The following is a 14,363-nucleotide window of genomic DNA, read 5'->3' on the forward strand; positions in this document are numbered from 1 at the left end:
ATCTTTTGTTTCTTTTTCTTTTTTTGTGTGGAAGGCATTTTGTTGTTCCTTACCTCTTCTTTCATAAGTAACCTCTCGAACTTCAATTAATGGAAAGCTTTTGTTATATCCTTGTCTTGCCTGTACTTATATTTCTGTGATTTACTATTTGTTCATCATGCCCATACATAATTGAGTACTAGTACCGAGGTATTAATTTTTCGAGGTAGGTGATATGAGAAATCGAACTTAACCAAGGTTAGATTGAACACAACAAACATAGTCTAAGTGTTAATTTACCCAAGGCAGGTAACCCAGGGAGTTGAACCTATCTGAGGTTCTGTTTAACATAGAAATAATCTAAGTGTTAATTTACCCATGGCAGGTGACCTGGGAAGTCGAACCTAACTGAGGTTCTGTTTAACATAGAAATAATCTAAGTGTTAATTTACTCAAGGCAGGTGACTCGAGGAGTCGAACCTAGCCAAGGTTCTGTTTAACATAGAAATAATCTAAGTTGGACAACAAGAATCTTAAAAAATACATTTGATTACATAGAAAATATGCATACTTACAACACTTCTAGGTTAGAAATAATACTTTCACAGATTGTTTACATCCTATGGGCGGGGTACAACAAGTCCATCCAAATCCTCTAACCTATAAGCCCCCACTTTTGCTACTGAAGTTACTCGGTATGGCCCCTCCTAATTAGGACCTAATTTTCCCTAAGAAATATTTCTTGCACTCCCAACAACCTTTCACAATACCAAATCCCCAAGAATAAAAGCTCTAACTCTTACCTTTTTCTTGAACCCCTGCCTAAATTTTTGTTAATATTGCGCCAACCTAACCGCAACCATCTCCCTTTGTTCTTCAGCCAAATCAAGGCTATAAGCAAGGGACTGCTTATTGCCATTACCAAGGGGTTGGTCGGACCTTGGAGTTAGGAACCTTGTTTCTGTAGGAATAACTACCTCTGCTCCATAGGTCATGAAAAAAGGGGTCTCACCCATGGATCTTCTTGGTGTTGTGCGATAGGCCCACAAAACATGAGGTAGCTCATCCACCCATTTTCCCTTAGGATATTCCAATCTCTTCTTTAGACCGTCCAGTATAACCTTATTTGTGGCCTCAGCTTGCCCATTACTCTGAGGATATGATGGAGTAGAGTACCTGTTTTTTATTCCTAGTTCACAACAATATTTTCAAAAAGCCTTAATGTCGAACTGAAGTCCATTATGTGAAGCGAGGATGCTCGGGACCCCAAATCTTGTGACAATATTCTGCCATACAAACCTTTTTACATCTTAATCTCAGATGTTGGCTAGTGGTTCAGCTTCTACCCACTTAATGAAATAGTCAGTAGCTACTAGAAGGTACCTCCGATTCCTTGTGGCTCTAGGGAAAGGTCCTACAATGTCCAATCCCCACTAGGCAAAAAGCCAAGGGCTACTCAGCGGATTCAATAGTCCTCCTGGTTGGTGAATGTTAATAGCATACCTTTAATACTGATCACACTTCTTAACATACTCCTACGAGCATTTCTGCATGCTCGGCCACCAATACCCCTGTATCAAAGCTCTATGAGCAAGTAACCAGCCCCCTGTGTGGCTGCCATAAATCCCTTCATGTAATTCTTCTATAAACATTTCAAAGGCCTCGGGATGAACACACAACAAGTATGGTCCTAAGTATGAGTATTTGTATAGTTTTTGGTCCTCAAAAAGCCAAAACCTTGGTGCCTTCCTTCGAACCTTCTTCGCCTCAACCCAATCCTCGAGTACAATTCCCTCCTTAAAAAATGCGACCAATGGATCTTGCCAGCTAGGGCCAACCCTAGTTGAATTAACTTCTATTGGAGGTAGCTCATTATAAGCAGGCATCATATAACTTTCAACAGGTATGATCCGAGGCAGATCCTCCCTACTGACCGAGGCCAAAGTTGCGAGTGAATCAGCATGGGAATTCTTACCCCAAGGAACTTTCTCAAGCATAAAAGAATGAAAATCCCATGACAGTCGCCTTACTCAACCTAAATACCAAAGCATCCTCGGATCCTTCGCCTCATACTCTCCCAAGACTTGTCCAACCACAAGTCTTGAATCACAATATGCTCTTATAGCCTTGGCCCCAAGCCTTTGCATTGTATTCAGACCTACCAACAAGGCTTCATACTCTACTTCATTGTTTGTTGCTGAAAACCCGAGCCTGAGTGACTTCTCCAAAGTAATTCCGTCTGGTGAAACCATTACAATCCTTATTTCTGATCCCTTTTTGTTTGCTGCACCATCTACGAATAATTTCCAGGAACATTGAGCTACCACTGTTTCCACATGCACAGGCCCTTCAAGTATTTCCCCTATCTCTGAGCTCCCGAGTTCCTCAGCAAATTCTACTACTAAATCTACTAGAACTTGACCCTTCATAGTTGTTCGGGGCATGTATTTGACATCAAATGCTCTGAGCATGGCCCCTCTTTTGGCCACCCTTCCCGTATAATCTGATTTTCGAAGCAAGGCCTATAAGGAAAACTGAGTCAAAACGACCACAGTATGCGCTTGAAAGTAATGGGGCAATTTCTTGGTGGCATGAATGATAGCAAGAATTGCTTTCTCCAGATATAGATACCTAACCTCAGCCTCTTACGGGGATTTACTGACATAATACACTGGTTTTTGAATTCCTCCATCCACACGTACCAAGACCAAGCTTACAACATGCCGAGCTACAGCCATATATGCATATAAAACTTCCTCCTTTTCTAGTCTGGACAAGATTGGTGGATGGGCCAGATATGCCTTTAGCTCCGCAAAAGCTCTATCACATTCTTCCGACCACGTAAAATCCTTCCACTTATGCAATAGTTGAAAAAATGTGCTACACCATTTTGCAGACTTTGATATAAACCTATTCAAAGCTGCCGTCATTCCGGGTAGGCGTTGAACTTCCTTCGGGTTTTGAGGAGGATACAAATCGTGAATACCTTAATCTGGTCGGGGTTAACCTCGATCCCACGATGAGTTATCATATATCCCAGAAACTTCCCTGATCCAACACGAAAGAATCATTTTGAAGCATTCAAATGCAGTTTGTGTCTCCTTAAGATTGCAAAAATATCATCAAGGTCTAACAAGTGTTCGGTCTCTTCTTTACTTTTCACCACCATATCATCAATACAAGCTCCCATGTTTCTTCCCAACCGACTCTCAAACATTCTCGTCACCATTTTCTGATATGTTGATCCAGCATTTTTTAGTCCAAATGGCATTACTCTATAATGGAAGTTTCCCGTTGGAATGAGGAAGGCAGTTTTCTCTTGGTTCGACAATGCCCAAGGAATTTGGTGATAACCTTGGAAAGCGTCTAGGAAGCTCATCCTCGAATGCCCAAATGTTACATCCACCAATTGATCAATTCTGGGAATCGAAAATGGGGCTTTTGGACAAGCCTTGTTGAGGTCCGTGAAATCTACACATACTCTCCACTTTCCTGACTTCTTCTTAACCACCACCGTATTGGCCAACCATTCAAGGTAGAAAACCTCTTTGATTGCTCCAGCCTATTTGAGCTTACTAACCTCGTCCTTAACAACTTCAGCATGCTCTTTTGAGGACCACCAAGGTATTTTTTTCTTCGGAGTAGCACTAGGGTTAGCATTCAAATGGTGGCAAATAAATTCAAGGTCAATTCCGGGTGCTTCATATGCATTCCACGCAAAGACATCAAGATTGTCCTTTAAAATTCCACCAACTGCGCTTTATCCATTGTTGGGAGACCCAACATGAAAGTATCGATATGCATCTTCCCCTATAGGGACCCTTTCTAACTCCTCACATGATATTGAACTATTTGAGGAGTCTAGGGACCCTAGCTATGATTGCTATAACGTCGGGACTACTTCGGAAGACCTCAATTCAACAATGTGGTGATTAACTGATGCCACCATGCATTGCCTGGTTGTTGATTGACATCCCACCAATTCAACCACCCTTCCATTAGTGATATACTTCACATTGACATGCAACATGGATGCAACTACCCCCATAGCATGCAACCATGGTCTGGCCAAAATGGTAGTGTATGACGAAAAGGCATCTACTACTATAATATCCATACTCACTGTGGATCCTCCCTCTTGGGATGGTGGAGCTCCCATCGAGCCTAATCAACGGAGAGTCATACCAGTCTAGATCCTCAAGTTTGAGCCCCTAACCTTTGAACAAGTCCGGGTACATTATATCAGCCCCACTACCTTGGTCAATCATCGCCCTCTTGACATCATACCCCGATATTTGCACAGTCACCACCAAAGCATCGTCGTGTGGCTGAATGGTTCCCAACTTGTCATCCTAAAAATATCCTATGATTGGTTAATCCGAGACTTTGCATCTTTTACTCGAGGCTTCTCCTCCAGGGCCTTCCACTTGTGTTGTCATCACCATTACCCCTTTAGCTGGGTGAGGCTCTTTTATCATGCTTGTGAAAATAACATTTATTGTCCCTAAATGTGCTCGAGGGGCGCCACCATTGTGTGATCCATTCCTAGGTCGGTTCGCTTGATTACCTAACTGTTGCAGGAATTGTTTCAATTTTTCCGCCATCACCAATTGATCCAAAAAGGCTTGCAAGGTCCTACAATCCTCGATCGTATGACCCTAATCTTGGTGATACTGACAATACAAGTTTTGATTTCTTTTAGTGGGGTCTCCCCCCATCTTGTTCGGTCATCTAAAGCAAGGCTCGTGTTTCATTTTGTCCAGAACTTGATATATTGGTTCCTTAAACACCGAGTTCACCATTTGGGGAGCAGTAACCTCATGGGACGTTTGATTGTAATATTCCTTCCTCGGCCGGGAAGATAAAAACCGGCCTTCTAAGTTATCCCTCCGGCCATTGGTAGGAATGTTATTTTTACCTTAGGAGGAACTTTGATTGTCCTCGACCCTTTTATGCTCTTCGATCTAGTCCATCAATTGGTGCACATTCCGAGGGGGTTTCATGGTAAGTGATTTTTACAAATCGGAATTCATGGGGCGACCCACCTTAAACGTCGCCACATCCTTGAAATCCCCATCAATTTCATTATAAAAACGATTGAAGTAAGTCTTCAATGTTTCTCCCTCTCTCATTGACATTGAAAGCAACGAATCCAGAGGTTTGGGAACTCGACTACAAGTCAAGAATCTTGCCCCAAAATCCCTGGTTAGCTCCTCAAAAGAATGTATGGATCCTTTCACCAGACTATCAAACCACCTCATTGCCACCTATCCGAGGCTTGAGGGGAAGACCTTACACATCAAGACTTTATTCTTGGAGTAAATAGCCATCATTTGGTTAAAGTGGCTCACATGTTCAACAGAGTTAGTCCTACCATTGTAGATGGTGAAAGTAGGCTGGTTGAAGCGACGAGGGAGCTTGGCCTACTCAATCCCTCAAGAAAAGGGAGAATTGGATATTTGAAGGAGGGCTTTACCCATGGCGTCATGACCTTGACCCCTCCTTAGTGGAGTGACTAGTTTCTTACAATAGTGTTTTCTTCCTAAGGTATATCGAGAAAATGACGTAAATGACTCACTGGGAGGAGCCTTGCTTTTAGGCCTATAACTTTCTTCACTGCCAGAACTCGAGTACTGGCCTGTAGAAGGAGTCCTATCATCTCTCCCACGCGTCTTGCATTGAAGACGTCTACGTAGTCGCTCTAACTTTCTCTCCAGATCATACACTTCGTCATCTAGCGATTGACGGCTATCCTCCTACTGCCTTGTTCGCCTTGAAGAAAAAGATGCCTCCTGACTATGTGTATAAGCCTCATGGCGATCTCTTCTCCTCTCCAAATTGACAAACTGATCCTTGAGTTGGGAGCTGACAAACTCTTGCAATTCGCTCTACCAATGATCAGACATAACTATAAAGTAACACAAGGATATTCAAATATTTCCCATAGACGGCTCCAATTGTAACGGCGAAAAAGCAGTTTAAGCACCATTTTGACTTAAATGTGGACTGTATTGTTTTTCTATCACAATGTATTTGTTTAGAGATGGGAAGTCAAATCTAATTATGATATCCAATGCGCGAACAAGGAAAGTCTACATCGAAGAAATGAATAAGAAAGAATGCTTCTTGTTGTAGACAACTAAATTCCTTAGTTCGAAATAAATCAAACAAGTAAAATAGTTTCACAAATGCGAATTTGTATTGATGAATATGTGGTACAATTCTCTGTAATTACAAAAGAGTGATCCTCTGATTCGATCTCCTTGAAAAATTTATTGATTGGAATTGTGGTAATGTGATTTTGATTTGAACATAAGATATTCTTCAATTTAGCTGAGGAATGGATCGAAGATCTTTGAAACGGAATTACAATGAATCTCTGACTATGAGCTTGTTAGAAATTCTTTGTTCTTCGTGTTCTTCGTGTTCTTCGTGTGTTCTTCGTGTTTGAAGGTTTGTGGTGGAAATTCTTCGGTGCTTTAGAGGCTTGAATCCGTAGAGCTTCACCAATTTGTGGTTTGTTGAGGTTTCTGGAGGCTTTTGAGCTTGATTCCAGTGAACTTTGAGGTTTAGGAATATGATTTGGATGATTCCTCTTCGATTGTTCTTCATATTTGAATGTTTGTGGTGGAAGTTCTTCGGGGCTTTGGAGGCTTGAATCCGTAGAGCTTCACCAATTTGTGGCTTGTTGAGGTTTCTGGAGGCTTTTAAGCTTGATTCCAGTGACCTTTGAGATCTAGATAAGTAGTTTGGATGACTTTGCTTCGAATGTTGTCTGTATTCGAGGTTGAAGTTCTTAAAGTTCTTGGAGGCTTCGAGGTTTGGTTCCGGAAGAGCTTCTGGATTTCTGAACTCAAGATATCTTCTTTTCTCTGTCTCTTCCTCCTTTTCTCTGTCCGTGTGTTTTTTTGTGTGTCCTCCTAAATGTCTTAGGAAGGCTTTTATTTATAGGAGTTTAGGGGTAGGTGAGCAACACGTGGCGGAGTTTGATTGGCGACACTTGTCATAGCTTGATTGGTCTGCTTATGTCATCGCTTACACGTGCTGGATTGCTTGTGTCATCGCTTACATGTGTAGGGCTGCTTGTGTCATCGCTTACACATGCTGATGCAGTTTCATGCCTTTATTTCAATGACACTTGGCAAATTTCTATTGGAATCCGAATAGTGATGGAAAAACCTAGCAGCAATACGTGGCGCCTTGTAATTGGTTGTACTTTGTGGACTTAGTAGTATGATGTGTCAGTTTGTGATAGGTCGGGAATTTTCCCTCTCTACAAATGCCCCATCGAGACTCGTTCATGCACACTGTTTTGGAGTGTGGTGAATGAAAGAGTCTTGAAAGAAAATGGGTCTTTTTTTTTTTTCTTTTTTACTTGACTCTTCTAGTGAAATAGTTGAAGGTGGTGGAGCTTTTAACAGGATGAAGTAATTGCAGACGAGTAGACCCACCCATATGAAAGGTTTTGATGAGACCGAGAAGGGGTCTGCCAGTATTTGAATGTGCTCGTGTGACCGAGCGTTCTGAGCAAAGGTTAAGTCAAAGTAATTTCAAAGGGTATTTTGGATCGTTGGTGGCGATCACAAGGTGTTGAAGATGGAGAAGAGGTGAGGATGTTGGCTGGGTACAGCATGCAGAGCTCTGGAGCTAGCCTCTTATTTTTAAGGACTTCTGGTGAAGTTATATCTGAAGGGTATACTTCGGGTCACAGAGAGAACATGTGGGAGTGTGGTTGAATATGCTCGTGTTATCGCATCACTCTGGTTAAGTTGAGGTAATTTCAGAAGGGATTTTGGGCATGTTGTTGTTGATGGTGAAAGAAGATGGTGATGAAGCAAAGTGAATGGATGAGACATACGACACCATGGCCCTGACCCTACATGTTGGGGACTCTCTGGCGTAGATGTCTTTGGGAAGTACACCTTCAGATCTGGGACTGGCTGCATGCTGAATGAAGTCCGATGGCAAGTCATTGAATGTGCATGTGTGACTGGACCATACTGACGGACATTAAGTTGAAGTAATTTCAGAAGTATATTTTCTGAAATTCTTCAAGTTGATCTTAAGTTGGAGTAATTCCAGAAAGTGTGTTTTGTGGTACCGGCAATGATGACCTTTGGACCCCATGCTGGTGGAAACATGGAATGAGGCTTTGGTGACCATTCACCGACACCGAAGGCTAATTTCCGATGAGCTGGTACCCGGGAGGTCATCACAAGTGTTGGATAGGAGACAATTTGTAGGATACCCCAACACTTCTTACCATCTTCACTTGATGAAATTGTGTTGGGAAAGCACAACAAATGAAAGATGGAGCTAACTTGTGATCCTGGTTTTAGAAACCAGCCAAGCTGCTGTTTGTTCCGAACCACCGCTTCTATTGGGAGACCAAACAATTGAAGAGAGACTACGGAAGCCCTGTTTTTAGGAACAGGTGTCTCTGCTGGACTTGGATTTCCTGGCCAACCAATTCCACGGAGGCATGGGAGGTCGATGCAGACCTTGTTATGAATAACTCTATGAACAAACGTGGTCATTATGTGAGGAAACAAAATTTGTTTAAATCCTAAAATAGTGATGATGTTGTGAGAAGGGTTGCTACTGAACCATGAAGGGGTTGATTTCAAACTGATCATGAAGCGATCTTGGTTGCTAGGTATTGATCATGACGAGGCCATAATGAGAACTGGCTGTGAGAAGGAGGATTTGAAAATTTGAAAGAAGCAAATCTTCATTTCATGACTCAGAGTATGTGTTTTTTTTTCTTGATGGATTTAGCGGATCTGGCCCTTCTATTTATAGCGAGGAGATGAAGAATGGTAGCTGGGTAGTTAAGAATGGCGGATGAGACTTTTTGGTGGGAACGGTGGATGAGAATGGTAGGCGCCGAATGGGAACGTTAGGTTGAAGACTGGTAGGCACCGACGAAAATAATAGGCTGAAGTAGTGACCCAATGTAATTTCAATTTTGAGACATACTTGTGAGAGTTCGTCTGCTTTTGAAAGGGGAGCCTTGATCAAGTCTGGAGGATAATTTTGAGGGAATCTAGACCAAATGGATGGGTCTCAAATTATGATCTTGAGAGTTTAAATTTTGGACACCGCTAGTACTTTGGAGAAGCGGATGTAGTTTCTGAGTCCAAAACAAATACCTAGATTTCAAAATCAAAATCTTTGCGAAAACCTGATAGGACAAATCTTGCTTGAACATCTTGATTTTTGGTCAAAGTTTACATCAAAGCCAATAGTTGTAGAATCACACTATTTTGAGCAATTTTGGATTCTCAAATGAATAAATAGACTCCAAAATTAAAAAGTACATGAAAAATTGAGCAAGACAGGTCAATCTTAAAATTTTTGACTTTTGGTCAAAATTTGTGCAAAAGTCAATTTTTTTAGAAATTGGACTGTTGTGCAATTTTCAAGTCTCGGTTGAAGAAACAGACCCCAAAATTGAAAAGTACACGTAAAATTGAGTGGGATAGTTCCGTTTTAAAATTTTTGATTTTTTTGGTCAAAGTCAAAGTTAAAGTCTCACTTTGCCAAAGTTTTTTTTTTTTTTTTTTTTTCAGGCGGTCCGGAACCGGGTCGAGTTTCCGGGTTGAACCGGGTCGAAGCGGTTCGAACCGGGCCGAGGAGGATGACGTCATCCGTGACGTCATCGACCTGGGCGTGTGGAGCGTGTGCGCGTGTGGAGTGTGTGCGCGTGTGGGAAGTTGATCCGGCACGTGTAGGCGCGTGGTGACGATGGTCCGGCACGTGTAGGCGCGTGGAGCTTGTTGGCGGCGCGTGGGAGCGCGTGTCGCTTCGTCGGAGCTTCTGGCGGCGCGTGGCTCATCGTTTGGGCTTGAAATTTTCACAGTTTGTAGTTATATGGCCATAGAAGACTGCTATATGGTCGGTTTTGTGAAATTGTGCACAGATTTGCACAGTTTTGATGGACTAAACCGGTGGTCATTGCGAGCTTGTGGCGGCGCGTGGTGGCGCGTGGCTCATCGTTTGGACCTTAAAATTTCAGGTTTTGTAGATCGAAGGCCGATAGCTCTAATGGTGGTATCAGTTTTGTGAAATAAGGTCTGGATTTTCACAAATTTGGACGAGAAAGTCGTGGGTCTTTGTTGGACTTATGGCTTTTTCTTTGGTCTAATTTTGTGGTGGCCACCCTGACAGGATGCAGAAATTGTGGTGGCCGCCTTGACAGGATGAAGAAATTGTGGTGGCCGCTGAATGTTGATTCTTTGGGTCATCTTTGTTAGAGAACTTTGAAAAATTTGAAGATAAGCAGGCTTTGTTGGACTCCTCCTTATTTGTGTGAAGTCTTCCGAAGATTTTTATGGCCTCCTGTCAGAAGATTTGAAAATTTGGAAGAGAAGCTTTGCTTGTTGAATTTTGTTACTTCTCCCCCTTTTTTTTTTTGTCTGCTAGTTTAGCAAAAATTCTCTATATAAGATGTGAGATTGGCTTTGTTTATTTGGGCATTCCTAGCCTTCAGTCTTCTTCTCCAGCTTTTAAGAAATTTTTTTTTTTCTTTTTCTTTTTCTTTTGTCCTTTGTTTAGACATGCAATGGGATTTTTTTCTGACATTTTTTTTTGTTGCTTGTTTTTGTTTTGCAGCTCAGTTTCCTTGATCTTTTGGATTTTGACATCAAACTTCACGCTGACGTTCTCATAGAAGTGTTTGCCTTCATTTGGTGACTTTGTATTTCATTGATAGCAACGTTGCAAGAACGTATGCCTTCATGTTATTACATTCTTTTCTTGCATCAACAATCTTTTAGTGATATTTGTCTTTACAACGACGTTTCCATAAGGATATTCAGCTAGGCAATAATGCTATCGCCCATGAAGCTACGTCAACATTTCATTCACATCGAAGCTGGGCCAACAGTTCATCTATATTGAAGTCGTGCCGTCATCCATCTTTGTCATGCAGTCGTGTCAACACTCCATTTGCACAGAAGCCATGCCAACGTTCATCTTTGCCATGAATCTACGTCAACACTTCATTTGTACAAAAGCTGTGCCGACATTCATTTTTGCCATGAAGCTATGTCAACACTTCATTTGCACAGAAGCCATGCCAACATTCATCTTTGCCATGAAGCTACGTCAACACTTCATTCACATCGAAGCTGTGCCGTCATTCATTTTTACCATGAAGCTACGTCAACACTTCATTTGCACAAAAGCCATGCCAACATTCATCTTTGCCATGAAGCTACGTCAATACTTCGTTCGCATCGAAGTTGTACTAATATTGAAGCTTGAAGTTTCAAGTAGCTCCCATCAAGACTTTGAGGATGCAAAGAGATGCCAATAAAACCTTGAAGATGTGAGAAGAATGCCGCCATGATTTTGACATTGCACGAACATGCCCTTAGAGGAGAGATGATGCGACATCAACTTCAGATGTTGGAGGAAGGTGACGTTGTCCAGATTTTAGAGACATGATGTGAAACAACACCACTCAGAAGGGAGATGATGTGGTTTAAATTTCAGAGTTGTGAAGTGGCACAACCTAGAAGAGAGACAATATAGCCTAGACTTGAAAGGTACAAAAAAGATGCCCCCAGGAGATAAGTGATGCAAAGTATACTTCAGAGACGTGGGAATATGTCCACAAAAGATGAGCAATGCCATGCAGACTCCATTCCTTGCAACAGAGGTTGAAGATTTTATTTTACTCCACAACCGAGAATCAACTTATCATTATTTCAAGGAAAGCTAAGTAACACCAATTCTTTGCAGCTATCACTTTCTACCACAATGATCTTTGAACATCATATAGTGAGCAATTGATTGATCTTAAGCGACGCCTTGCCGATCAAGGGGTTCTTGAAAGCATGTTGACGACTTTTGGACAAACTCTTCAAGCTAGACTGGCGGTCTTTTTTTTTTTATGTGACTGAACCTAGTGAAAAGTACTAAGCTGCCTACATACCTCGGAGAGGGATCAAGTCATTACGTAGTTCAACAAAAAAAAAAAAAAATTTCTTCATGATTTTTTTTTCATGGTTTTGATGATTTTTTTTTTTGGTTTTGGTGATTTTTTTTTGTTTTTCTTTTGTTTTGTTTTATTTTTTTTTTTTTGCTTTTTTTTTTGTTTTTTTTTTTTGTTGTTTCTTTTTACAAAAAGGGAGGGCTCACGTGTGTAATCCTCGAGCCTTTTCTCATCCAGTGCTTCCAACTCTTGTAACCTAAGCTTGGCATTTTCTTCTTCAATTAACCCTTCTTGAATGGCGATCCGTAGTGATGGGATCTGGCGTTCTAAGGGAAGGATAGCTTCTACTCCATAAACGAGAGAATATGGGGTAACCTGAGTAGGCGTTCGAAATGTTGTTTGATATGCCCATAATGCTTCTCCAATTCTTTCATGCCAGTCTCGCTTAGTTTTGGATACCACTTTCTTTAACAAACTGCCAAGAGTTTTGTTAAAGGCTTCGGCTAATCCATTCGCTGGGGCATTGTACATAGAAGAATTGTACTGTTTGAATGCAAATTTCTCGCACAATTCTGTCATCAACCTATTCTGAAACGGTTTGCCATTATCGGTTATGATATATCGAGGGACACCATACCGATAGATCAAGTGAGTTCGGATGAAATTGACCACCGTCTCTTTTTTTACTTCCCTAAGAGGCACAGCTTCTGCCCATTTTGAGAAGTAATCAATTGCAGCCAAGATGTACAAATGGCCACCAGATGATTTTGGTAATGGTCCTATTGCGTCAAGCCCCCATGCATCAAAAGGCCAAGAAGCTACAGTTGGGTGTAGAGGTTCTGGTGGCTGATGGATGAAGTTTGCATGATATTGACAAGCTTCGCATTTCTTAGCATACTCCATGGAATCTTGCACCATTGTAGGCCAATAGTAACCCATTCGCTTGATCCTGTAGTGTAACTTAGGACCTGATTGGTGTGCACCACATATTCCAGAATGGGCTTCTTCTGAGGCTTGTTTAGCCTGTTCCTCTCCTAAGCAACGGAGAAATAAACCATCAAATGAACGGCGGAAGAGAGTTTCTTTATAGTAAATGAATCGAGCAGCCCTTCGCCGAACTTCGGTCTTGTGGCGTACATCATCTGGGAGTCTTCCATGTTGAAGGTACTCAATGATTGTTTGTCGCCAATCTTCCTTTTCGACAAGGCATACAGAGATGACGTTGGCTTGCTTTTCTTCTTTTTCTTCTTCAACCACGGAAGGCACCACCCACCTTTGGGAAACAGCAACTTTGGCTGTCTCTTCTTGGGATAATGCTAAGGTGGTAGCCAAATTAGCTAAAGCATCAGCCTGTCTATTCTCCTTCCTCGGTATATGCTCCAATGTAATTGCCTCAAAATTTGTGAGCAACTTCTTCGCATATTTGCAATAAGGGACAAGGTCCTCTTTCTTGACATCATACTGGTCCAAGGTTTGGTTGATAATTAATTTGGAATCCCCAAAGACCTTGAGATGTGATATGCCGATTTCAATGGTCATTTGTAGACCAATGATCAATGCTTGATATTCGGCTACATTGTTAGAGCAGAGTTCGCTTAATGAGAATGAATATAGAAGTATTTGTCGTTGTGGAGAAACAAACACTACACCTGCCCCCGCTCCTTCTTGACGTGCAGCCCCATCGAAAAACATCATCCATGGTGGCATTACTTCAATGTAAAACACATCTTCGTCTGGGAAATCATCAGAGAACTCCCAATCAGATGGAACTGGGTGATCAGCTAAGAAATCTGCTAATACTTGTCCTTTGACGGCTTTTTGCGGAACATATGCAAGGTCGTATTTTTGCAGCAAGACTGCCCATCGAGCTATGCGACCCGAAACCACTGGCCTAGAGAGGACATATTTAATCGGGTCCACCTTTGCTATCAAACGGACCATATGTGCTTGCATGTAATGTTCCAGTTTGTCTATGGCAAAGAAAAGAGCGAGGCACATCTTTTCAATAGGAGAATAATTTAATTCAGCTCCATTGAGAGTCCGACTCAAATAATAAAGGGCTCTTTCTTTCCCTTCTTTATTTTCTTGTACCATAAGAGCACCTAGAGACCTTTCTTGTGCCGCGATGTACAACACCAAAGGCTTTCCCGGGATAGGAGCACTTAAAACTGGAGGATTAAGCAAGTATCTTTTGATGTGCGCAAAAGCATTGCTACAAGCCTCATCCCATTGAAAGTGTGCATCCTTTTTCATTAATCTATTGAAAGGTTGACATCGACCTGCCAAGTTTGAAATAAACCGTCGTATGTAAGCTGGTTTCCTTGCAAGCCTCTAAGTTCTCGCAGGTTCTTGGGCTCTGGCATTTTCTGGATATCTTCAATTTTGGACTGGTCAATTTCAATACCGCGGTGCCTCACAATGAAACCAAGAAATTTCCCGGATA

The 14,363-nt window shown here is 41.8% G+C and overlaps 3 protein-coding genes across 3 annotated transcripts; all 3 read right to left on the reverse strand.

The window, feature by feature from the left end:
- Positions 1 to 812: 812 nt before the first annotated feature.
- Positions 813 to 2,909, reverse strand: LOC142625004 (uncharacterized). The gene is made up of 4 exons (XM_075798719.1): positions 2,682 to 2,909; positions 2,023 to 2,501; positions 1,717 to 1,908; positions 813 to 1,155 (listed from the first exon to the last, which is right to left on the reverse strand). Exons 1-4 carry the CDS (start codon positions 2,907 to 2,909, stop codon positions 813 to 815), a joined length of 1,242 nt encoding a protein of 413 aa, XP_075654834.1.
- A 137-nt stretch (positions 2,910 to 3,046) lies between these two features.
- On the reverse strand, positions 3,047 to 5,240 carry LOC142625005 (uncharacterized). Its single transcript, XM_075798720.1, has 4 exons — positions 5,025 to 5,240; positions 4,196 to 4,331; positions 3,881 to 4,143; positions 3,047 to 3,541 (listed from the first exon to the last, which is right to left on the reverse strand). The coding sequence occupies exons 1-4, from the start codon at positions 5,238 to 5,240 to the stop codon at positions 3,047 to 3,049; spliced, it is 1,110 nt and encodes a 369-aa protein (XP_075654835.1).
- A 495-nt stretch (positions 5,241 to 5,735) lies between these two features.
- Positions 5,736 to 13,459, reverse strand: LOC142625006 (uncharacterized). Its single transcript, XM_075798721.1, has 2 exons — positions 12,836 to 13,459; positions 5,736 to 5,867 (listed from the first exon to the last, which is right to left on the reverse strand). Exons 1-2 carry the CDS (start codon positions 13,457 to 13,459, stop codon positions 5,736 to 5,738), a joined length of 756 nt encoding a protein of 251 aa, XP_075654836.1.
- Positions 13,460 to 14,363: the final 904 nt, after the last annotated feature.

The sequence above is a fragment of the Castanea sativa genome, chromosome 2, assembly GCF_040712315.1.
Source record: "Castanea sativa cultivar Marrone di Chiusa Pesio chromosome 2, ASM4071231v1".
NCBI classification, from domain to species: domain Eukaryota; kingdom Viridiplantae; phylum Streptophyta; class Magnoliopsida; order Fagales; family Fagaceae; genus Castanea; species Castanea sativa.